Source organism: Schistocerca nitens, chromosome 1, assembly GCF_023898315.1.
Source record: "Schistocerca nitens isolate TAMUIC-IGC-003100 chromosome 1, iqSchNite1.1, whole genome shotgun sequence".
NCBI lineage: Eukaryota > Metazoa > Arthropoda > Insecta > Orthoptera > Acrididae > Schistocerca > Schistocerca nitens.
In genome coordinates this window covers 932867190-932893767 of record NC_064614.1, presented here as the reverse complement: position 1 = coordinate 932893767, position 26578 = coordinate 932867190, and the positions used below count along the sequence as shown (strand labels likewise).

The 26578-nt window shown below is 37.1% G+C and overlaps 1 protein-coding gene across 5 annotated transcripts in view; it reads left to right on the top strand.

Moving 5' to 3' along the window:
- Nucleotides 1-26578, top strand: part of LOC126193839 (dipeptidyl peptidase 3) — a 141970-nt gene that overhangs the window by 96224 nt on the left and 19168 nt on the right. For all 5 annotated transcript variants that reach the window (XM_049932721.1, XM_049932720.1, XM_049932718.1 and 2 more), the window contains exons 10-13: nt 4233-4352; nt 12237-12361; nt 22734-22857; nt 22952-23122. In XM_049932721.1, the coding sequence (XP_049788678.1) occupies nt 4233-4352; nt 12237-12361; nt 22734-22857; nt 22952-23122 (540 nt within the window). The remainder of the gene's footprint in view (nt 1-4232; nt 4353-12236; nt 12362-22733; nt 22858-22951; nt 23123-26578) is intronic.

The following is a 26578-nucleotide window of genomic DNA, read 5'->3' as shown; positions in this document are numbered from 1 at the left end:
TAAGTCATGTTGTCCTTATTTTACGTTTCAATTTGTGTCCGTTAGTGTAATTCAATTCTCAAACTAATGACTTATTATACAATAACTACTAGAGTGACATTGTTGTCAAAATCTCCCACAGAAATGCTCATGAACTAACCAGATTGTTTCTTAGATGACAGATAACAAGAACTCTTTACCACAAAATAACTACATTTCAATATAACACTTCTCCTCGGTGTCTCACCATTCCTCACATTACTTTAGAATAACCGTAGTAGTAGTTGTTGTTGTTGTTGGTTGTGGTGGTGGTATTATTATTATTATTATTATTATTATTTCTCTTTCATGAAGACACATCTCACCCCTTTCCAGCGTGAGCTAGTGCACTAGAGAATGCATCTGTGTGGCAAACTCATATGGGTAGAATTTGCTCACAACACTCGCTTTGCACATAGCCTGGACTCTCCTAATTTGCTATCATGCAGCACTCTCATGCTGCTATATTGCTTTTTCACAACGTAGTTTGGAATTTATTTAGAACTAGAATTTCTTTTTAGCTACCACTATTCAATGGAAAACATATTTCCTGTATACCAGGGGTTCTCCAAATATTACCACAGTGACTAAGTAAAATTATGTGTAAAGAAAATTAGTGATAGTCAAATATTGAATGTTATTGATGGTCACTGATTTAATTGTGGAGACAGAAAAAAGAAAAATATTTACATTGAGGAGTGTGAAAAATGATTCTAATCATCAATTTTGTTTGTAGTTAACATACGAAACTTCAATCCATGTACACTATAGGCTCTCAAATAACATTAACTGAACTGCTCTCACTGCGAAAGAGAAAGGAAGTGCAAGGTGTACTGGTAGGCAGAGAACTGCATTATTCAAATAAATTTCTAACTGAATAATTATATGAATAAGTAGATCATTCAAACACATTTATTCAAGAATAAATTTTTGCAGTCAAAGACACTATTCCTCTCTTTGAATATGAATAATTATTTATCATTCATAACTTAAAGAACAAATAATGTAGAACACCACCACATGTTCTATGTTTACTTTATGTACAGCATTCTGTAACTATTGTTTGTCCTCCAGCTCAGTTTCTGTTTGATAAATAACTTATACATGGTTTATCCTGAAATTGGGTTCAGTGGGTTAAGTTTCAGATTACAAAATCAAAGATTTTTGGGGTTCAATACCCCATAGGTCGTATGATTTGCTGTTATTTGTTGCTTTTTTTCAACTCTGACAATGAGAAATATGTAAGTCAAGTTAAATAGTGTTTTGAATTACTTGTTGAAATGTGGGTCCTCTTTTTAACTGGTAGTAAAAGTTGCTGCAGAGGTAGAAGGAAGGTAAGGGCACACCACCATGCATAGCAAAGCACTGCAGTGTACAAACCAGCTTTGGGGTTGAACTTTGCAGCATAACGATTGCAATGTAAAAATGCTTTTTTGGCAGACAGCCTTAGCCCTTAACACAACCAATGTGGCCCAATTCAACCAACTCTGCATTTGCCTGTAATCTCCCCCTCCCCTGGTAATATTCAGAAGTACTGTATGTAAGTAGACAATGTGCCAACAGAAACTGTTAATCTAAGACACCTTCTTCCATTGTACCAAGATTGATAACACTATTGGATAGGTATCTCAATATGAGTATGCAGTTTGTGTTGTTAGTGCCACAAATTGACTGAACAAATTAAGAAGTAAGTCATTGCTAATGACAAACATCAACAGACTTAATATAAGTCTCCTAAAATGATATATAAAATCTGATGGACATCGAAAGTCAACACAAAGTGCTTCAGAATAACTCTGAGTAAGCTTTCCATTAAGAGATGAAATAGCTTTTTGATTCAGTATACATCTACATAGAGCTTAGAGATGAAAAAATTTCAGAAGAGACACTAGGTTTGAGTACTTAAGAGTTAATAATGTTGAAGCACGCTGGCAACATTTTTGTCGAGAAAGTGTCAAGAGACTGTTGGAATGCTTTTTTCACCTTTCTACAACACTTACTGTATCAATGCCTTTCTCTTGATTTAGAGACAAAATAGTTGACCTGTATTGCTGTCCATGACCAAGGGCACTTAACAAACTACAAACACCAATAGCCAAATAAATATTAAAGAAATCGTGTTGTGATTTTTGTATGATATTACGGCGTAAAAAGAAAATTTATTTTTAACGTAATTTGAAAGGAGAATCTTATGTGTGATCGCAACAAAGGTATTTGCCAAAAGCTATTGTGGAGTTGATGATTTCTCAGTTTTTGCTTAAGAAAATTGCAGTTTGGAAGTCTTGTATCGTTATCCTGGACTAAAGACAATTTCAGGAATTTTGCGAATGTAAAATTTATTTTCTTTACTGTGTCACAAAGGAAAATCTTTGACAATCAAATAAACTTTCTAATGAGATGAGATGTTTAATAGAAGAATAGTTCTGAAAATTAATTTTAAAACAACATTAAGCACATTTTTTAATAAATGACAACGAATTGGAGCAATTCGTCTCATTGCAACTTCAAATTCATCTCTTATTTGTAACACTTCTGACAAGTAAATATTTTTATTCATTATGTTGATTGAATAAATTTTGTCCAACTCTGGCGTAAGGGAAGTGTATGCGCTCACTGCAAATGCACAGTGAATGTGAGTGCATGACACCCGCGTTGCCATGGACAAGTGCTCCTCTTCTGTGTTATGCTCACTCAGATGTGCCATTAAGCTACACAGCATTGGTCATTTCAGGCAACTTTCGCCCAAGTATGCAAAGTGTATTTGCGCTTGCTCTTGCACACCGTAGTTAATTCCATTTTAATAAAAATTTCATTATGTTGTGAGCACTTCAAAAGTAATTGTGAAGTTATCCGCACAATAGTTACTGCATATGCAACTAATTGCCATGAACATATTAGATTACGAATTTGTTGTAACAGCATTGATATTACAAAAATTATGCAGACATTTTGCAGGATTTTGTCCAAAAGCTAAGCAGTTTTTGTACTGTTTCTGTCCCCTGCTCAATGTTCTGCTTACTGCATCTTTAATTTGACGGAAGTGATCTGATCCCCTGTGAATATTATTTTTTACACAATGTTCAATGAAATTTTTGATAAAATGCAGTGTGCTTGAGAAAGTGTATTAGGTGCATACACTTGTACACAGAAATCATTTATTAATGCAGATTGCTTGTTTATTGCTTTTTTTATATGAACATCTTGATGGACATGATAAGCATGAGCGGAAATCGAGAAAGTAAGCCCCTCACTGAGAATTTTCCAATTTGAAGCAAAATTTTACAAAATTTATGTGGATGTGTGTGAGAAATGCAACAGTCGATGTGCCTTGATTGCTTTCAAAATTGCCACTGTAGTGACTGAAAATTATGGCCTTGATTCTTTCTCACACAAAATGTGAGTATAAGTGTGTGAATTAGTTTACACACACACACACAGCACATAATGACAGTCAAAATTAAGTATCAGAAGGTCTAGTGTAGTACATCATAAATAAGCAGTTTCTCAGTTGATAGTGCATACATTTTTCTGAAGATTGGGAAAATGTCCATTCTATATAGAGTATTTGGGTTGTCCTTTATAACTGATGGCACTGTAGAGCAGACGCTGCAGTGTAGTATCAAGAAATGGCACTTATGAATCTGGCACCCAGTAGTCCTTCCCTGCAGGTATCCCATTCCTGGGATGCAGTTAATAATTCATAATAAGATAGGCTAAATGCTTAGTGTGTATATTTTGCTGGTTCATGACGATGGTAGATGACATAGAGCTTAACTGGGAGGTAGCGTTCAACCATTTATCCTACAGTACTGATCTTCCTAAAATTAATTCCACTTTCTCTTACACTTTGCGACATTTCTCCATGGTCAAAATTTTTACTGTGATGAAAAGTTGGAAAAAGGATATGAAACATTAGCTTAAATACCAGTTGGCACACTTCTGTGACAGACTAATACAGATGTTAATTATGGCGGTGGATACGTTTGGTGGTAACTTAGCAATTGAAATGTTTTCCTGGAACTTTATTTTATTTATCTTTACAACTTTATGGAAGCTTACTTTCTGGGTGGACCTAATAATTTACGAGCTTCATGTATATTATCAGTTGTTGTGACAACATTGGGCTTTAATTCTGATGTCGGCAAAGAAAACTACAAATTATTTCTAAGTAATCATCATTTAAGTAAGTAATGTTTTTCTCTTTTACTTCATAGGTCCAAGTTGGGTTGCATGAACTTTTAGGCCATGGAAGTGGAAAACTGTTTAGAAAAAACGAAGATGGCAGCTTCAATTTCAAACATGAATCTACTGTCAACCCCCTCACTTCTGAGAAGGTGAGTGTAAATTATTTTTTCCATTTGAAAACATGTTAAACTGTCTGTCTGATTTTGGTGTTAATTAAAGGAATTTGAAAGTACAGTTATAAAAAGTATGTAATCCAGAGGACTTTACTTTGAATTGTGTGAAATGTGTACTTCATATAGCATCCATTGGATAGCCAATCTAATTGTCCTCAGTTTTCATGGAACCATGCACTGACAACATTAGTTAGTACTTCAGAAAGAAACAAATATCGATGTTCTGTCACCTACTATTACAAATTAGGAAAAGAATGTGACAGGAATAAGATATAATTTCCCATCTGGCTGTTCTGAACCTTTAGGATACTGTTAAATACTTCAGGTGAATGCCAGAATATCATTTCCTCCTCCACCTTTTCCTAGAAGATTGCAGACAGTCTCAGATTATGTTAACATCAACATAATATTAAACTCCCCCAACACTCCTTTCTTCATTCTTGTCAGTTGTGTTACCCCCTCCTCTTTTCTCTCATTTAATTGATAACACCACCTCACATCTTTTAATGATGACTAATTGACTAATTAATAGCATTTAATTACAAGTAGTTGAAGTTCAGAAAGTACAACAGACTAAATTTCAAATTCTGATTTATTAATGCCTTTGTAGAAGACTGTTATGAAACCAGAATAATGAAATCAAGCCATGAGAGTATAACACCTTGCATTCTAAAATGAATCATTCTGGCCTTACGTTCCCAAACATTACACATTATCTGCAAATATGGCTGAACACACATTACAACACTTTTATCTTAATGACGCCAACTAAGACTACTAACTGTGCAACCCAGATGAGCAACATCATACCTGATTGATGTAACCAGAAAGGTTTAACCACAAATTGCTGCAGAGGCTATATTTGTTCTCCTAATGAAAGAAGCACACCTATGGTAACCTTACAGTCTCCCACAGAAATCTGCATTTTAGTCATTGAAATGGATTCAAACTGTATACATTCATCACCACCACCACCACCACCACCATCGTCATCATCAAATATCACTGTCACACTTACTTTATTCTTGCTTCATGTGTCACCCCTCTTCCCCAAAAGTGACTGTCCCATATTCCTACTACAGTGATGTCTACTGTGGTACCAGGTCACAGGAGATAAATGGTAATCATTTTTATGTTTTTCTGAATCACAGAAACTCCTCTAGATTTCTCTCTTACATAGCCTCAACAACAAAAAAACATTTGAAATTCTTGGACATTTCTTTGTTTTCTCTCCTTACCTGTTTTCCCTTACTCTGTTCCACTTAACACTGATATACCCTTTTATTGCATTCCTGTTATAAGAAGTAGATTTTACCATTTCCCAGAAAAATATTTGCGAGCTTCTTCGCACACAAGATCACAGGGTGAGCATGACTTTTTGGAAACCATCTTGGTTACATTAGTGGGGCTAGCTTCAAATTTTATAGGCCTTATATTTCATCTTGATTATGAACTGTAACCAGCTTTCCACAGTTGTCATAATATTTTCAACTATTATGGAATTATTATATTTGGTGATTTAAATTGGTTAATAATAATATTACCATCATTAAAATGGTAAACAGCATCTCTGTAGTGTATTGAGTTAACGTCAATGGTTTTTACATATTTCATGAATAAGGAAAAGGTAGACAATGTAGACACTTTCCCACACCCAAATTATGTATACTTGTCATGCCTGTGGCCTCTTGCTGTTTTCTTGTGCACACATTTGTTTCACTTCAGATGATAAACAAACAAACATACTGGTATTTAACAAGACATTCAATCCTTGGGTCACAGAATTTGCCATAAGCCCACACACAGAGTTTTATCTTCAGGCAGCAATCTGTCATCATCCACTTCTGCCCAGTGAAGTATTGTGGACACTTAAATAGAGCTTGAACCATTTCAGACATGAAATATTTACAAAGAGGCTGGATATGGAGAACAGCAGAATTGGTGTGCATTTTAACTCGTACTGTATGAGAGAGAGAGAGACCATCCAGAAAAAAACTAATAATCCAAAATGACTGCTCCTCTTGCTATATATTGGGAATCTCTCACTCAAGATTATCAGGATCCTTAAAAAATCTGATGTTCAATTTTGCACATATGTATATTCTCTTTTGGGTTCTGTTTAGGACAGTCCGTGGCTCATGTAGAAAGATGTGGAGACACCGTGCTAGTGAGAAAAGTCCTGTGTCCATTAAATTTTATCACAGTATTGAGGAAAGATTTGACAAACACTGGCATAATAACTCTGTTGGGGTACTGGAAGAATTATCAATTGGCAAGCACTGTCTGAATACAGGAGATGAGATGGATTAAGAGGTGCTACCATATTCAGTTGAAATCTTTATACTAGTTTTGATGCCCTTTTTGTGCTGGCAGGCTTTGGTGAGTCTTCTGGATGTCGTCCTGCTGTATGCTGACTTGTGGTTTTGATTTTTTTAAATATTACATGTAATGTCTGCCCCAGCTTGCTTCTGACTGCTCCACAGTTCAGTGACTTCCAAGAGGAAAAATAATACAAACTGTTACAAATTCCATCCCACACCACATTCCAGTAAATTTGTACATGTATTTATTTAAATGAATGCGTGATTCATTTAGTTATACCCACTTACAAGAGCTACTACAGCATTTGAGACAAAACATTACCCCATAATTTTTTGTGCTGTCACACTACAAAAATGAAAAGATCCTTCTTTATTACATGCAATGCCCAACTTTTGTATTTCCTTGAAATAAGGTTTGTTTTATTATGAGAAACATGTGACTGATGTTCTGAACAGTGCGACAGTTGCATACAGCAAAAGTGAGAGTTCAGCCTCAGTTACTACTGGGGACAGTATTCCAATGATTATTGTGTAAAGCTGTTTGCAAGATGAAGAAGCAGATACTGCAAACAAAATAGCAGTAGTTGCAAACTGTTTTTTAAATGCTTAATAAGATTGACAGAACTAACTAGTTGCAGTTAGTCTTGCCCATAATATAATGAAAATTGAAAACTTTATTAACTTGATTTCATGAGCCACTGTGCTAACAAAAATCAGCCTCTAAGAAAAATGCAATCTGTAGGAAAGAAGCTTCAGAGAGAATATTTAATATCATGGAATTATAAAACAGAAAGCAGAATCCAGGGGAAATGGCCGGTGGTGGTACAGTTTTCAAAGTTTTCATATAACCACAAAAGACAAAAAAAATAGTCATCCACCAGTAATAGCACATATCATCATCTCTAGCCTTAATAATGGATTCAATTGGTTGAGGGCAAGTATTCACAAGTTTCTTCAGGTATACGAGGGTGGTCCAATAAGTACCTGACCCAACGAGACCGTTTCATCTGCAGGCAAGGTCATGGCGTCTGTTTTCTTTTTTTTGGGGCGGGGGGGGGGGGGGGGGCGGAGGGGAATGTGTGGGGGATAATTTTCATTGACTACCTTGAAAAAGGAAAAACTATCAACGGCGAGTATTATGCAAACTTATTGCAATGTTTGGGCAACAAAATCAAGCAAAAATGGCCACATATGGCCAGGAAGAAAGTGTTGTTTCTTCAGGACAGTGCACCAGCTCACAAGTATGTTATTGCAATAGCCAAAATCAATGAAATTAAAGTTTTAATTGCCACCACACGCACCCTGTTCGCCAGATTTAGCACCCTCAGGTTATTTTCTGTTCCCAAATGAAAAAATGGCTCTGTGGTTGAAGATTTTCAACAAATGAAGACATGATGTTGGTAGTTAATGGCTATTTTGAGGAGTTAGACAGTCCTCATTATAAAAAGGGTATCAAACTTACTGAACATCGCTGGGAAAAGTGTATAGACTGAAAGGAGATTATGTTAAAATAAATACATTTTTTCCAAAATTTTTGTGTTTTCTTTGTTGGGTCTTTGTCTTCTTTCTCCAATTTGTGTCCATTGTTTTGATTGTTCTTTTGTCTCAAGAGTGAAGTGGTGGACTTATGTTTCATTCTTGGCTATGAAATGGAGCAAAAAAGCAGCTTCGTTGCTGCGAAACTTCGCTAAACACTCAATTGAAACATCATCATGACACTGTTTTTGCTAGAGCGTGAGCAAATGTAGCAGAAACCTAGCACACAGTTTTCCCTTGTCCAAATTTTCAGATAATATGCGATGTACCGCACTTTTTGAAATGCTTACTATATCTGCTAGCTCACGCACTTTCATTTGATGATCATCCAGTACCACTTTGTGGAATTTCTTCTCCATTTCTGGAGTTGTCACCTCATTTGGTCAACCACTGCTATGCTCGTCTTGCCAGCTCATACGGCCTCATTTAAACTCAGCTGCCCAATATTTTACTTTTCTCAACGAAGTAGCAGACTCCCCCAAAGTATAATCTAGCTCAGTTTTAATATTGGTTGCGTCGAGCCCTTAAAAAAAATTGTATCATGTAACGATTACCAATTTTCTCCATTTTCACAAGTTTACTCACAACGTTCACTATTGATGGCTGCCTAACAAATACTAAACAATGTGGTGTCTTCAAACTTGAAACATATGCTTCATAGATCGTATACTTTCTAATGCAGAGATATTTTTCAGTGACTGCCATCTTTCGGTCAGGTCGGGTACTTACGGGACCACCCTCATACCATATCCATCTGAAGTCTTCCAAACAGTACTAGACATTTTCTATAAGATTAGGATTGAGTGATTTAGTGGGGGCCAATGTAGGTGCTACACGATGCTCAAATGTTTCTCAAAGCTGGAAAGTATGAGTGCAGCCCTGTTAACATAGCTGTTGTCACCATATGCCTTCAGCGTACACACCATGAAGGTGTAGAAGACAATGCAACACTTGATTGCCAATAATGTTGAAGTAAACTTCCTGATTCATGTTCATAGTAACATGAATGGGTGGGTCTAAACTGTGACATGGTGAACAACCACAAAGATAACAGAACTGCATCCTGTTTGGCCACTGGTGCACTCAGTGACTTGCAGAATGGAAAACAGGCAAAATTGTGACTCAGATAACTACAGTCAGTGCCTCCAGTCAGCTGGCGTCCAATTTGTATGTCATTTGGCCAATTGAAGACACATAGCTTTATATTCAGCTGTGTTCAATTGCCTTTTGTGAGGTACCAAACTCTGAATGTCAATTGGATTGCAGTGTACACTCAGAAACTGGTTGGTATGGACCTGCATTCACTGACAGCAGCAATTCCTGTCAGGTTTGAAATATTTGGTCATTGACAGATTGTGACACTCAGCTCTGGTTCCTGACAGGGTCTTTTTCAACCACTGCTTTTGTACACAGCATTAAATTTCTGAGAGTGGTAGAGTGTGCACACATAGTTACCTGGCCCTTACCTGCACAAATGATGTGGCAGGGAAGGGGACAGCAGTAGTGGCAGAAGTCCGATTGCAGCAGCCACCTCATAGGATGGAAAGTGAAGTCTTTGCTCAAACACTTACTTTGCAGAACTGAATTTCTAAGCTGTAGCGTGTGGGTCTGCAAATGATCATAGCAACAGGTTGTGAATACAACGAATGATATGACAAATTCATTATAACTAATAATTTGATAAATTCATATATTCAAAATCAGTTGTGGCTTACTACAAAAACAAAAAAGATGTGTAGGGAACTGGTGTCAGCTCTCAATTGGCAAAACACACAGCTCAGTGGCCGTCCCTTCAGCGTAAAGTTATAAACTAACTCAGCACTGAGGACAAGAACGTGTTTTCGTGCACGGCGCAAGTTATTTTGCATAAAATACAGATTATTCTTTTTACAATGCATTGGACAGTCCGCATAGATACACCAATAAAGAAACAGCCTCCTGGCACATTAGCACTTCTTCACTGCTGTGACTCGCATCAGCAGTGCAGGGTTATATGACTGCCTGGTACAACTTCTGTACCATCTATAGTGCTGCAAAGTGAGTCACATTTATTCTGTGCTCATCATCAATACCATTGGTTACCAGATAGAAAAACCTTACTGGCAATAAAGTAATGTAACATGCAACATGGGTACTACATGATGTGTTGATGCTTTAGGTTTCATTGTGCGGTATTCCATACGGATCATACATTCTGATGTCATTTTGTTCTGTTTGTGATGTAGCTGTTTCATGCCGAACATGGTATTTCATTCTTGTACATACAGATAGTTTAGTTGTGGCTAAACAATTTTATTTAAATGGCAAAATAAAATTCTGATCATGTGTTCCTTTCCATGTCTATGCCCTTACCACCTTTGTAAGTATTCTCTCTCTCTCTCTCTCTCTCTCTCTCTCTCTCTCTCTCTCTCACACACACACACACACACACACACACACACACCACAACGTATAGCATTTCCAGCATCAATTTTTTCTTCTTTTTCAAGCATAGGTTATATTTTTTTATAACTTAAACGCCATTTTTAACAGGCTTAAAAAACTTCATGTTGTTGTTTTTACTTAATATATATATTTTTTGCCATCCACTGCTTAACATTTCTTAGGCTGTGCTCTTAGTGGCACTGACAATGGTCAGCAGACACGATCATCATAGGCTTCTCAATAACATCGGATGACAGCTTCATCACAGTGCGTCTAATTGCCTTTGTCAGTTTTTAGTGGGATGGAGGAGATTAGGTTAAGTTAGACTATGTCAAGGTGGTTAGATGCTTCTGTCCTTGGAGATGAGTGCTGCTTTGCAGCTTTTGCTATTAAAATTACTCCAAATGCCTGTGAATGAGCTATATCTGTCTCAAAAAGAAAGTGGCGAGTACTGTACACTCTTTCCTCAGTTACTGGAATAACCAGATAAGTTTTACGAATATATAAGATGAAGGGAGAAACATTCTGTTACATACCTGAGATGATTCATGGTGACACTGAAAAGTGAGATTACGAACACACTGCACAACTTCAAATAAATTCATCAAAATGGGCATATGTCAGTTAATCCTCAATGACTATCATTCAGCATGTGTGTGAAAGAAAAACATAAATAGATCACCTCATATAACAGAATCATGACCCTACTAGCATAAAAACACCATTGAGCAGTAATAATAGTTCATAGACAGCTGATTCCCACCTAGCACAACCCAAAATATGCCCACTGCAGTAACTTTAAAGTATGAGATACATCACCCTTCTCACTTGAACTTTTTTTGTTGTTATAATTTACACCTAAAATTTCACAAAGATTTTTCCTATTGTGGTTTCTAATAAAGCTGATTTCAGTCCATAGATTCTGAACTATATCCCAATTGTGATTTTCCTTTTTTTGTATCGTAAGAACGCCACAAACTCCTTTTTTGGACTAAACTTACAAATTTCTCAGTGTCCATATTTCATGTCTGAAAACCTTGACCAACTGACCAAAGAAAGAAACTAATTTGAATTTCACTGATTGTCGGCCGAAGTCTATACATTTGGGTGATGAGATCAGCTGCACACACATTGGCGTACTGATTTGAAAAGATCGTTCGTGTTTGGCCAATGTCAGTCGTCACCAGAATCCACCAGTGTCAGTGCCAATGCAAATTCAGCCTTGTGTAGGAGCATTTTCATTTATCAGTTTCATTGATGATTGCAATTAAACTGTAGGTTACTGAAAATTGCATGAACATTTGTCAATAAAACTTCATTAACTTTTCAGATATTGTAATGAGTAAAGACACCACTCAGTGTGTAGAAGCATTGAGTTGTGTAGGCAAACAAAACAAAAAGTTGAATACCTTAGCTCTGCTTTTGAACTTCTTAAGGCTCCACCTTCATGACCTATGATTTCCCTTACTTGTTTGATTATTTGTATTCCACTCAGAATTTTCAATCTTTGGTATTAACATGTCAAAATTGGAAAATTTTTGTGGGTCTGTATTACCCTTTTTGTTTAAAAATGTTTCAGATAAAGTCATGGTATGAGGTTGGCGAGACATATGATTCCAAATTTACGACTTTGAGCTCAACATATGAAGAATGTAGAGCTGAGTGTGTTGGCCTGTATCTGTGTTTAAACAGAGATGTTTTAAAGTGAGTTTTAATTGTGTATATCAAATAACCTATTAATTTGAGGTACATCTTCTCAAAATAGATTGTTTAACTAGAAGTCTAACATTGAATAAGTAGCAAAGGTATAGTTTGATATACTACATTATTTACTGAAATATGTAGTGACACACAGTGTGTTAACTTAAAGTTGGCTGATGAGCCACCTGGTCCTGAATCATTAGGGTTTGGCTGATAGTCATTTGTTTTTGGTTACAGTCAGTGTTAACCAGATAACAGTACTGTGTGTGATAGACATCATAGGCTGTTGTGTTGTAATTTACTCCATTTCATAGTTTTTGCTTTTCTTGTGATTGTGTGCCTATTTTACAGACTATAAGATGCAAGTCTTTCTTCAAAAAGTTGCCCCCAAAATTCAGGTGCATCTTGTGATTGAAATTAGTATAAAAATGTCAAATGTTTGATTTAAAATTCCCTATAGACTTGAAAGTGACCATATATTTGACATCACAGGAAACTTATCTCTAACTGGCAACATTGGATTCACCTGACAGCAGCAGTATGCTGACGAGACGAATATGAGTTGCGGGGATTCTTGTGCTTTCTAACACTGTTTCACTCATGTCCCTCCATCAAGAACCCAGAACACTGTGTAGTCTATGACGCATCATTGCAGTAACAGTACAATATTTTTGTTAGTAGCTAGTTTCATTATGGAAAAAAAAAAAGGTATTCACATGATGTGGGCTATAAATTGAAAGTAATAGCATATGCAGAATAACATGGAAACAGAGCCACTGAGTGGCATTTTGGCCCTCCACCAATAGAAAAAAAAAACCATTCACAATTGGCGGGCTAGTAAAGAAGAACTGATAGAAATGAGGAAGACTAAATGTGCAAATAGAGGACTGAATGCAAAATGGTCAGAACTAGATGATGACATATTGAAATGGATTCGAGGACACCATCAAAATGGAATTGGAATTTATACAAAAATGATTCAAATACACGCTCATAAGCTAGTGCCCCAGTGGAACTTCAGACTTTAAGGGTGGAGTTCATTGGTGCTACATATTTATTAAGTGTCAGATTGCTAACCAAAATCAAAATATATCAGAAAATGCCACAAGAGTGTGAAGAGAAAGTATTATCTTCCCACTGCTTTATTATTCAACATCGAAAGAAAACCAATGTGGAACTAAGCGAAATAGCAAGAATGGACGAAACTCTCCTGACATTTGATGTGTCGAGTAACAGAACTGTTGCCATGAAAGGTGCTAAAACTGTAACTATAAAAACAAGGAGTCATGGAAAAAATGCACTACACTGTTACCCTTTCGTGTTGTGCTGATGGTACTAAACTTAATCCAGTGATCATTTTCAAGCACAAAACAATGCCAAAGCGTCTGAAATACCGTCAGGTGGTGGTGTTCACATACTTGGCAAGTATTCGATGGATGAGGTTGGTATGAAATAATTAATTAATAAAGTGTGGGAGAGAAGGAAAGGTGTTTTACTGAAGAAGAGTTCTCTTCTTGTGCTATATCAGTGTAGTAGCCATTTGAAATATTCTGTGAAAGACAAATTGAGACTGGGAATTACAGAGGTTGTTATTCAGGGAAGGCTTACTTCACTATCACAGTCTCATGATATCTTGATAAACAAACCATTTAAAGCGTATATGAGAGAGGAATGGAACAAACGGATGTTGGATGAAACCCAACATGAGTTCATGCCAAAGGGAGCTTTAAAACGATCTGCAATCAAACAAGTGTGTCAGTGGATAAAATAGTCATGGTCAAGGGTAAGAGAAGACACTATTGTTAAATCCTTCCAGAAGTGTGGCATACGTAATGCTCTCGATGGAAGTGAAGATGATCTTTCTTATGAAGAGGACAAAGAGGAGGAAGAAGAAATTTTTCAGGGATTTTGAATGTCAGTTTAGTTTTGTAAACTTAAGATTTTTTTTCTTTTTAGTCTGGCTTTCCAATCTAGCAACAAAAATTGTAAAAATACTATTTTTTAAAAAATTTCTGTAAAATTAAGGTGCATCTTATAGACTGTAGTGTCTCACAGCCCATGAAATACAGTATATAATTGATGCTTTGAGGATCTTTATTAAATATGCTAAGAAGGTTTGAGTTTAGATTACAAACAACATTTAAGTGATTTTTACCTTCATGCTTGACTTCTGCTTTCACAGAACTTAAAGCACAGGTTAATGTGCATAAACTGCTCTAGATAGGTGTGGATTGTTCACCTGCAAAGCTCCTCACCCTGTAGCAGACTGTGTGAGGGCCAGGCTTGCTTCCTCCCCTCCCTCCAACCCATCTGGCAATTGGCCAACTTCAGTTAACACACAGTGTCATAACTTAAATTTTTGGAATTGTGACAAGATACGTCCAACCAATAGTCATCAGCCTATATTGAAGAGAAGATGAAAGTAGAACATTTTTAAAGTATACAGAGAACAGAAAAATGCACCATTTACACATTTAGTGTACTGCAGTGAGTGTAACATTTATCGTTACTTCACACTCAGTTAAATTTCATTATTGATTTTCCAGTTTACGAAAAACAGAAATGTGCTAAATTTTGAACCAGAAATAGTTGTCTTGGCGCACTGTACCGTATATCTACAGTTCAGTACTCCAAGGTGTTTATGTATGATTTAACTGACAGTAGATGTAACTCATTAATTGTGTAATGAATGTTTAATTAGATTTTTGAAGCTATGTGAAGTGCACAAAATTACATTTTTCTATGCCAGCACCCAAACCTCCGGATGTCAGACACTCAGATTGGCACCAAACACTGTTATGCTGATAGAGAATCAACTGAAACTCCGATTTAATTTGTGCTATGTGCTGCATGGGCATAAAAGTTGATTAAAAGCAATGCCAGACCTGTGGAGCATAGGTAAAGCATAACTGTGAGTAGCTAATAATTATATATTGCTTCTGTGGGGAAGTTGGTGGAATGTTAGATTATCATGCCAAGGGTCCTGGGTCCATGCCCCAATGATGACCATTTTTGTGACTGTATTACATGTGCAAGTGTTATATGGGACTATTAACACTTCCACATGTGTAATGCAATTGTTTCTTTATTCTACTGTTCTGATAGTTTGTTTATTCTGTGAAACTACAAATGCACTAGCTGCTTCACCACCAGTGTGTCTGTTCTGTCGTACGTGTCCAACACAGTGTACTCTATAGATTTACTACTTTCAACAAATGAAGTGCCAAAAGAACATTGCTATAAAATCCAATAAGTCCTTTTACATGTCAGGAAAAATTTCTCCCATATGTCAGTTTCACACACAAACAGTTAAAACAAGTTGGCATCATTGGGGCTTGAAGTGAGTTCTTTGGCATGACCAACTCACACTCTACCAACTCAAGCACACGATATCTGTAAAACTATCACTTGCAGATATGCCTTTCCTGTGCTGCGTAGTTCTGATGTTCCTTTTAATTACTTTTTAAGCATTTCTACTGGATGATAGAACGTACCATGAATTAAATTGGTGTTTTGGTTGATACTCTATCTATGTAGAATCTTTGGTACTGATCTGAGTGTCTGACATCTGGAGGTTTGGGTTTAAGTTAGTTGCCAATCTTTGTACCATCCTTAAGATTCTTCCAATGAAACTGAGTCTGGTGTCTGCTTTTTCCCCTATCTGTTTTATGTAGTCATTCCACTTAAGGTCACTCGGGATAGTTAAGCCTTGATATTTTACGTCAGATGCTGTCTCCAGCTGTTTATCGTCAATAGTGTAGCTGTACAGTAGTGGGTTTCTTCACCTATGTATGTGCAGTATGTTACATTTATTTACATTCAGGGTCAAGTGCCAGAGCCTGCACCGTTCATCAGTTCTCTGCAGGTCGTTGTGCAAATTCTTACTATCTTCTGGCATTGCTACTTTAGTATAAACAACTGCATTATCTGCAAATAGCCTTAAAGAGCATCTGATGCTGTCTATTAGATCATTTATATATATTGTAAATAGCAATGGTCCTATCACACTTCGCTGTGGTACTCCAGATATTACCTTGACATCTGTCGATTTAGTTCCATTTAGAGTGACAGGTTGAGTTCTATCTGCAAGAAAGTTTTGGATCAAAATATCATAATTCTTGAGCATAAAACAGATTGATGTCAACAATATAGGTCTATAATTGTGTGGATCTGACTTGTGGCCTTTCTTAAAAATGGGAATGACCTGTGCTTTTTTCCAGTCATTAGGTACCTTTTGTTTATCAAGCAATTTACAATAAATTACTGGTAGAAAGGAATCAAGTTCTTTCACATAATCTTTATAGAATCTTATAGGTACCTCATCTGGTCCTGAAGCCTTTCCCCTACTAATCGATTGTAACTGCTCCTCAATTCCGTGATTGGTTATCTCAATATCTGCCAGTTCAATGTTTGTACAACAATTGAAAGGTGCGACAGTGTACGATCTTCTGCGGTGAAACAACTTCAGAAGACTGAATTCAGTATTTCGGTCTTCTCTCTATTATCTTCCATTTCAGTGCCGGTGTTGTCGCTGAGAGAATGAATAGATGATTTTGACACACTTATTGATTTAGTCAGGTTGGTTGTCAACATCGTACTTTCAAAATCATTGAACACTTCTCTCATTGCTCATAATGTTAGATGATGGAAAAGAAAATACCCTTCAACTATTTTTCCTCAGAATGTGACCAATTCCTCTGGTAATACTAGCTATGCAAAAAAAAAAAGTGTAGGCTTATGCTCAGATTGAAATTGCTTTGTGATTCACATTTCAGCAAGTCGAATGCTTGGGGCCAGCCACCACCCAATCGTAGTTCTTTGTAGAGTGCCACGTGCCCACAGTGTTGCCAGTTTTGTATGTACACGCAGCTCTTTCTGAAGCGTAGCTGGCTCGATGCTGGCAACACTGCACCCCGCAACTGCAATCTGTCAATGACAAATAATTTTAATTGGAGTGTAGGTGCCGTCCCATTATTCCCATCACACACACAATTCATCTTTCATTGATAGCAGGATGTGTGTCTGATCAGTCTCTTTATATAAAAATTCTGCCAAAAGGTAACCTCAAGGTGAGCCAACATAGCTGATAAAATTTCTAGGTCTGAGATGACATGAGTGCTATGAACCAAGGTACAAAGTACCTCTTTACACTGAGCCAGATGGTGACAGCTGTCAGGCCTTAGATAAAATTCAGTGTTCATAGAACTGGCCAGTATCATCAGGGTAGCCTTCCAGTGAAGCAGGTAGGACTTTCGTAGACATCATGCCTCTATGTGTTCCTATTGTATAAATTTCCTCTTTTTTTTTTACATGTTGCAATATTTCTCCTTTCTAAAGGAGTTCTTCATTTATTTGATCTAGCTACCTCCTTCTGGAATCTGCAACAGGTGTTTTTCCATGTACTGTCATTTCCAAGCAATGTCTAGAGGTTCTAGTCTCTTAAATCCTTTGCACTTCCCCAAACTATTTTAACTGTGCAATGAACTTTCCTCCATTGTACAGGTCACTTGCACATTGTTCCTAAGGCACTCGTTCCCAGTTTGGTCTCATATTGTCTGTTGCAGAAATTTTATTTCAAATGCTTCTAGTTTGCTGATGTCTCCTTTCAATAATGCACAAGTCTCCAAGCTATATAACAGAATGGATGATTTGAATATTGTTTATGTGGCTTTTATGAGAACTGCTGTATCCTCCAGTAGATTTTGTACATGGTAGAAGAACGAGGAAACTTTTTAACACTTTTTTTGGACTTCTAACGTAGCACTCCACTTGTTTGATAAAATACTTCCAAGGTAACTGGAGCTTTCCAATCATTCAGTTCTTTCTCAATGGAGTTTGAGGCTACTTTGGCCAGATGTTCTGCTCATTTCATTTGCTACTGTTTTCTTCTTACTCACAGTTTGTGTTGACTGAATTTGTTGGTCTAATGATCTGCTTTCCTCTGAAGCTCTTGCTCCGTCTCTCTCCAGATGGCAACCTTATTCACAGAAACCAATGTGCTCAAATATCCATATACTATGGCTCTAATTTCTTTAATAATTACACCTGTGGGTACCATAAAAAGTAGTAGACATTTTGTGCACTGCCTTGTTGTACACCCCTTTGTAGGGAACCATTTTGATCCATGGTTTCCTACTTGTGCACTGCTTTCAGTCTCTGTGCAGTAGTTGAATCTAAAGAAATTGAAACTCATAGTTTGTGCATGTACTCCCAGATATTGCTCCTTGGACAATGCTGTAAGCTTTTTCTATGTCTAAAAATATTATAATCAGACCTTTTCCTTTATCCCAGTACTTTTTCGTTAGCTGCATAGTGATAAAAGTAGGTCAAATGTTCCTCTGAAACTGTTTTTCTTCTTTGAACTGAAATTCTATCCTTATTCTTGGTCTTTTTACTATCATTATTTCTGTTGTCTTGAGAGAGTTTGACAGCAGGGTAATTTCTCAGTAGCTTGTAAGCTTTCTCCTTCTCCCTTTCTTAAACACTAAAGATCAATCACTTCTTCCAATCAGTTGGTATCTTATCTTCTTTATATACTGAAATGTCAAAGAAACTGGTGTAGTCACGGGTATACAAATATAGAGATATGTAAACGGGCAGATTACGACGCTGCAGTCGGCAGTGCCTATATAAGAGAGCAAGTGTCTGACACGGTTGTTAGATGTGTTGCTGCTGCTACAATGGCAGGTTATCAAGATTCAATTGAGTTTGAATGTGGTGTTATGGTCAACACACAAGCAATAGGACACAGCATCTCTAAGGTAGTGATGAAGTGGGGATTTTCCTGTACGACTGTCACACGAGTGTACCATGAGTATATGGAATCTGGTAAAACATCAAATCTCAGACATTGCTGTGGCTGGAAAAAGATCCTGCAAGAACGGGACCAACAACAACAACAATGTGACAGAAGTGCAACCCTTCCACAAATTGCTGCAGATTTCAATGTTGGGTCATCAACAAGTGTTAACGTACTAACCATTCAATGAAAAATCATTGATATGGTCTTTCGGAGCCAAAGGCCCACTCATGTACCCTTGATGACTGGATGACGCATTGTTTTACACCTCGCTTGGACCCATCAACACCGACGTTGGACGGTTGATGACTGGAAACAAGTTGCCTGGTCAGGTGAGTCTTGTTTCATATTGTATTGAGCGGATGGACATGTACGAGTATGGAGACAACCTCAGGAATCCATGGATCCTGAATGTCAGCAGGGGACTGTTCAAGCTGGTGGAGGCTTTGTAATGGTGTGTGGCATGTCAGTTGGAGTGATACGGGACCCCTGATACACCTGGATTCGACTAGGACAGGTGACACGTACGTAAGCATCCTGTCTGATCAGCCTGCATCCATTAGAGTCCATTGTGTGTTCCGACGGACTTGTGCAATTCCAGCAGGACAGTGCAACATCCCAGATGTCCAGAAGTGCTACAGAATGGCCCCAGGAAGACTCTTCTTAGGTGAAACACTTCCACTGGTCACCAAACTCGCCAGACACGAACATTATTGAACATATTGGGGATGCCTTGCAACGTACTGTTCAGAAGAGATCTTCACCCCGTCGTACTCTTATGGATTTATGGACAGCCCTGCAGGATTCCTAGTGTTAATTCCCTCTGGCACTACTTCAGACATTAGTAAGTCCATGCCATGTTGTGTTGGGGTACTTATGCATGTTCACGGGGACCCTACACGATTTTAGGCCGGTGTACCTATTTCTTTGGCTCTTTAGTGTAGGTTACTTATAATGTATGGTACAGCCAGTGAAGACTTGGTATACAATAGAAGCTTACTAAGAGACATAAATGGTGGGAACAGTTACAGCAGCTAATTAACTTTTATGCTGATACAGTTGGAACCTGTGACAGGCACAGTCGTTTTTTACGCCATTGAGCAAGACTAGGTGGCTGCCTAGGGCAGCCAAATTTTAGGGGCAGTAAAGGACAGAAAAAGATTAATTTCAAATCAAACAGTGAGAAAATTGAGCAGATCGGAATAAAAAATGAAAAAGAGGAAAAATCAATTCACCAAATTGTTTTCAAAACAATACAGAACAGTTACTTAACAAGTCCTTACTTATTTTGACAAAGTAAACACATTGCCTCTGCCTACCTCAAAGCTGAAGCAGCCGCTTTGAGTGCAAATTTTGTAGCAGTTAGATAAAGTAAGTGCTAAATTTTATTGCACTGGTATATTCAGTTGATTTCTAGTTTAAAATGTTCAGCCCTTTCTTCCTATTTCTATTATTTTGGGAAATTTTATAAATTGAGAGAAAAAAAAGAAATTTAGGACATTTATTGTCCTCAATGAATTTTTAAATAATTGAGGACTGTCCCCAGAAATTGAGGTGGTCTCTGGGCACTTGAGTGTAATGGTTAAAAGTATAATAGGACATTTGCTTTGTTGGGAGGTGGAGGAGCTGGAGTGTGGGAATAGGGGAGTTTGATGGTACTAGAAAAAGAACAACATTTTTCAGTTCTTTCGTAGAGCAGCAAAACACTTAGCAGCAGCCCTGGTGACAGGTATTTCACATATACAGGGTGCCCAGAAAATGTCTGAGAGACTTGCAGGGACGTTGCAGGGCAGGTTGTACTGAGACATAAATGTTGCGCCGTTTCCAAGTAATTTAGCATCTATATTAGCCAACCGGGGTGTCACGCGTGCACATTCAAGTGGTCTGCCAGGGGTGGCTTTCTCCAGTGGGTGCTTTATTTGGTTAGCTGAAACTTGAATTTGCTCACACAACGATATTATTGGCTAACTTCAATGCTAAATAACTCTGAAACAGCATAACATATCCATTTTTTTTTTTTTTTTTTTTTTTTTTTTTTTTTTTTTTTTTTTTTTTTTTTGTTAGCATTCATGTCTCGTTACAACGTGCCCTGCGACATCCTACAAGCATTTCAGACATTTTCCGACCACTCTATGTGTGTGGGTTTTTTTTCCCCACCTGTGTTTTTGTTAATTCCCTTTTCTGGCACAAGTTGGTCAAATAAATTAATAAGGCCAAACATTGTTTTAAGTAAAATGGATGAGAAATGTAGACAAAATTGGAATGCAGATGGGTTTAGCTGCTTTTGTACTTTGCCATGTCACAGTAGAAACATGAGGAAAAGAAAAAAACATTCAGCTTTTTCTGATCCAGCATGTTAATTGTTAGACTTATTTCACCCTTAAACTCTCTTGTGGTCTCAAGACCCTCTGCTCTTAACACATTACTTGAAGAAAGTTCTCTGTCACTGTACTTGTTGTGTAACTTGCAAATTGTTCTTATCAAAAAACAATCTATTCTTATTTGTGGCATGAATACTTGGTCTCCTCTTTTTGTTACATCTTCTGGGGCATACTTTATTGCTCTATTTGCACTTCCTTCTATTCCTGTGTTTTATACTTACCTGAACATCTGTAAAAGGTTACTGTCCTGTTGACTAAAAAATATATATGTAGTGTCATGCTGCACTTTACACAACCAGAATGTTGTCAGTTATCGAGGTAATGATAAATCTTGCCTTAAAATGATGCAAATTAATGGTGTGTGCTTCCTGATGTCGTGCCGAGGCAAACTGCTTTCTTATCGGTAGCCACAAAAAATATACATACATTCACAATCATTCCTCTCAAAACAAGCACAATAGATTAAACAAAGAAGCACAATAGATTAAACAAAGAAGCGCAATAGATTAAACAAAGTAATATTAATACAGCAGTCATTGTATGCAATATTTCAGAGAGGAGGTGGTAATTTTTTTTATTGAATTCTAGGCCTTCTGCCTCTAGCAAAATTACATTTTATTATGTGAGCATCAGTTTTTGTGACTAGTTAATTTCAGTAAGAAGCTTCTGGGTGTGTGTGAACACACATTATAATACGGTAAAGTTACCAACATTTCAGCTACCATTGCAGCTGGTCTTCATTGGCTTGACTATTAAGTTTAGCTGAATTTTATGATGTTGAAAGTTTCAGCAATATCATTACACATGATTTTCTCATTACTGACACTATTCTTTTTGTAAATTATGGCATCTAATCCAAAATTGCACCTCACGCAAAAGCTATGCTGCATCATTTAGAGTTGTTGTTGTTGTTGTTTCGTATTCTAACAAAATAATCAGCCATTGTAGTTATACTGTAACATATGCACGGGGTACGACACTTATCAAAAACAAGTAGGACTTTATGGATGAAGATAATAGCTGGCTGAGCATAATTATGATGACGAAGATGATTTTCATTGAATGCAAGTGCCATATCACAATATTTTTCGAAAGACTATATATTATTTTGCCACTTTATTGTATGTGCATTTTCATGGTGGGCAAGTTTTTCCCTAGATAACTGTTTCTGTTTCCTTTCTTATTCTTTTTCCAGGATATTTGGTTTTGAAGGAACAGCAGCTGATGATATCATATATGTCAACTGGTTGAGTCTGATTTACACTGCTGTAGCCAAAGCATTAGAAATGTACAATCCAAGTAATAAAGCGTGGTTACAGGTAAGGAGCATTTTTTGGTAGTTGCCATTTTACGAAGTGAGCGAGAGCTTGTTCCTAAAAGTTCAACTGTTAATGTTGTTTTCTTTCTTCGTAGGCACATTCTCAAGCTCGTTATGTAATAATGCGAGTACTTTTGGAAGCCGGAGAAGGACTAATTACTGTCACAGAAACAAAACCGGGAGAAGATCTTCTTTTGAAAGTGGATCGCTCTAAAATAGAAACAGTTGGTAAAAAAGCTATTGGTGACTTCCTTCTCAAGCTGCAGGTAAGACTTAGTTTCAGTCTATAGAGTGAAGATTTTGTGCTTTTGAAAATAAGCTGGCTTTGCAGTATACATTAAGAGTAGTTCAAAATTTGTTGCCAGGGTCTGTGTTTCCTTTACTGCGCTAATCCCTGAAACACATCAGTTGTCAAAACTACCATAGATCAACTATAGTAACTAGTTCATGAATTTATTAATTTTTGCTCTTCTATTAATGACTTAGTATGTAGTTTGTTGAACCTATTTCAAACAACATAAATTGAGTTATGTTACTAGAATAATTTTCCTGCTCCAGATTGAAGGTTAGCATGCAAAATCAAAATGAGTTTGAATTTTTTATTCCTATAAAACATTTAAATTGTTGTCAACACTGTATTGCAAGGTTATCTGTGAACACTTCCAAGTAGAATAAAATTAGGAGGTAGTATATTACAATATGCAGGCGTTAATCTTATATTTATAGGGTATTATGAAAACTGAAAGTCACATCAAATGCAGCAAATGATATTCTTGAGTTCTGTTGGTTTCATTATTTTAATGCCCCCTTTGTTGCATACTTATCATACACATTGCTATCATCTTGTTTGTTGTTCTTCTACCCTCTCACTCCATTATTATAAAGATGGATTTTTAGTGAAAACAGTAACAGCCTTATACATAAATCAGAATTTAACCAATATTATTTGGACACAAACATAAAATCTCAACCTCGCGAAGTTCTTAAAATTGCTAATCTGCATTTTATGTCAGTTCTAAATTTCCTACGATCAGTTATTTTGCTCCACATTAGCAATACCTGGTGTTCCCATTCATTGTAGATGTGTAATTTGTTTGTGAGCTATAACTTCTTGATATTAGTCGTTTCACCTTGTGGATTTTGTTTTCAGATTCCATCTAGTTTAGCATAATTTGTAATTTTGTAAATGAATACTACACTTCTCCCTTATGTGGGAGGCACATTCTTGGTTTCCAATACACTAACTGGCCAGATTAACATTCCTTTATAAGGAAAACCACAATAACCTCTAAACTTCCATGTAAGTCATTATTTTTCCATGTGCTCTGCAACTGTTTATTTAATTACCGAAAAGGCCATTTCAGTTACTCAGTAGTAGTTTTAGCCCACTATCGACCTCGTTTGTAACAGCTGTACATGTGGAAGATGTATACAGGTATTTGATTGAAGATGAACAAAACAAGACTTACACTTGTTTATTTACCAACAGACTATGAAACATACTCCTAGTATGCAGTGGTTGTTGGCATAGCCTGGATGTTAGCATGCCATGTATGATAACATCCAGGCTAAATTTTTTTTTTACAAAAGTGCAATATAGTTGTAGTGGACACGGCATCCAAGTCAAGTGCAGAGTTTATGGGAACTGCAGAGGTTGTTGGCATAAATTGCTTGTTGGCGTCCAGGCTATGCCAACCACCTTGGCAGTTCCGTGTAGTATAACTCGACACTTGATTTGGATGCCTAGTCAGCTGCACCTACACTGCACATTTATTAAAAAAGTATTTCTAGCCTCTCACTTATATAACATGCAGATTTGAATATCTCAAAACATAACTCTCCATAAACCCAAAGAGTAATTGTAATGTAATGAACAATACAGTCTTGTGATGACCATATTCTCACGGCATGATTAGATGAGGAAAATTTTAAATCTGCCAGACTTTTATTTAAATCTTCTGTACATTTCTTCTCCACTGTAAGTTTTATAGTCTGTCTGTGCATAAACATATGCAAACCTTGTGATTCCGGAAATTTTCATCGCACAAAAAGTATTCCATGAAGTTTTGGGACTGCAGTTGGCTAATGTAGACTTCTTTCCTTGATATTTCAGCTGACAACCATGCAGCCATCTTCAGGTGAATGTTTTGCACTGAAGACTGACGATTCATATAGCCAACTTTATACCAAAAGTTGGCTCGGAGAAGCATGCACAAAAGCAGTTGCTTTATGAGCGACTTCTGTCAAGTTTCACACCCTCTTCAAATATTGCTCCACCTGTGGTGCACAGGGGCATGCCTAGTGCTTATTCTACATTGCACTCTCTTTTGGAATGCAGGCTTGTGGATATAAAATTCAAATGTCAAATTAATAAAATTGTCGCAGGACGTGTCACTAGTCATAAAATGTTTGGATGACCAATTTAGGCTCTGCCACTATGGCAAGATATTCTGGAGATTCCAGCCCTCCCCAATCCCAGATCATGCTTTACTGTACCGAGAAGAGCACATGTCTTTGTAGGTGGCTGGTAGATTACTTTGACATAATATTTCCTTAGGATTCTGCCTAATTTGTCATGTGGGTAGTCATTTTTATTCCTCATAAAAACCATGCTGATCTGATGTGAAGAATATCTATTATCCTTTGAACACAGATTGTAGGTGTTCCAGCGCCTTTGCAAGGCTGTCTCTGTCAGATGCAATAGAGTACAGTGTACTAATGTCTGAAGGACACCTGTAGTTTGCAGTGGTTGGCGGCAACTAGATGCCTGCAAATACAGGTCTGTCTGTGTGTGGACTTATGGTAGACAGATTACTCAAAGGATCCTATCATTCATGGAGGTGGCGAGATTGGACTGAGCAAAGGTTGGGAATTTGTACATGCGCTGATAGCCACGCAGTTGAGTGCCCCACAAACCCATCATCATTGTCATCCAGGGATCCTACCACTTTCCAACTGACAAAAAAGTCCAGAAATGCCAGACAGTCACCCTTCTCCACTTCCATCGTAAGTTGGATGCTCTCGTGTATTGATTTTAGATCCTGAAAAAAGCCTGAAGTTCTTCACCGTGGAGCCTCACTGCAAAAATATCATCTACATGTCACCAGAAGACTTTTGGTTTAAGTTCGGCTGAATCAAGCCGATATAACTGCACTATTTAATCATGTGCTTTCCTCAACCTACTTTTTACTAAACTGTGAATATTTTAAGTATACCACTGGTGTTGCCATGAATAACCCTCTCCTCCCTTGTGGTAACAAACTTTTTTATGGACGGCTGGAAAGAGGCCACTTGATTCGGCCGAACTTAAACCAAAACTCTTCCGATAATATGTAGATGATACTTTTCTAATATGGCCCCGTGGTGAAAACTTCATGTTTTTGCAGCATCAAAATTCATCCCACAAGCTACCAGCTTCATCTCGCTCCATTACCTGTTATTCTTACAAGGTTTCTTGGTAAAGGTTATTGTTGTTCTAAAATATTTGGCTGTAAGAAAACATTAAATGAAATATTTCTAATTGTTTATACTTTTACCATGAAGAAAACAAAACTGAGTTTATCCATTCTCACTGCTTAAATTTATCATACTCTCTTATGAAATTAGACATCAGTAATATTTTCTGCATAAACTGCTTGGGTGATAACCCTCGTTTTCCATACTACCTGTAAATTGTGTCTTAAGTATTCTGATTGACTCATTAATTTTTAATATAATCCACA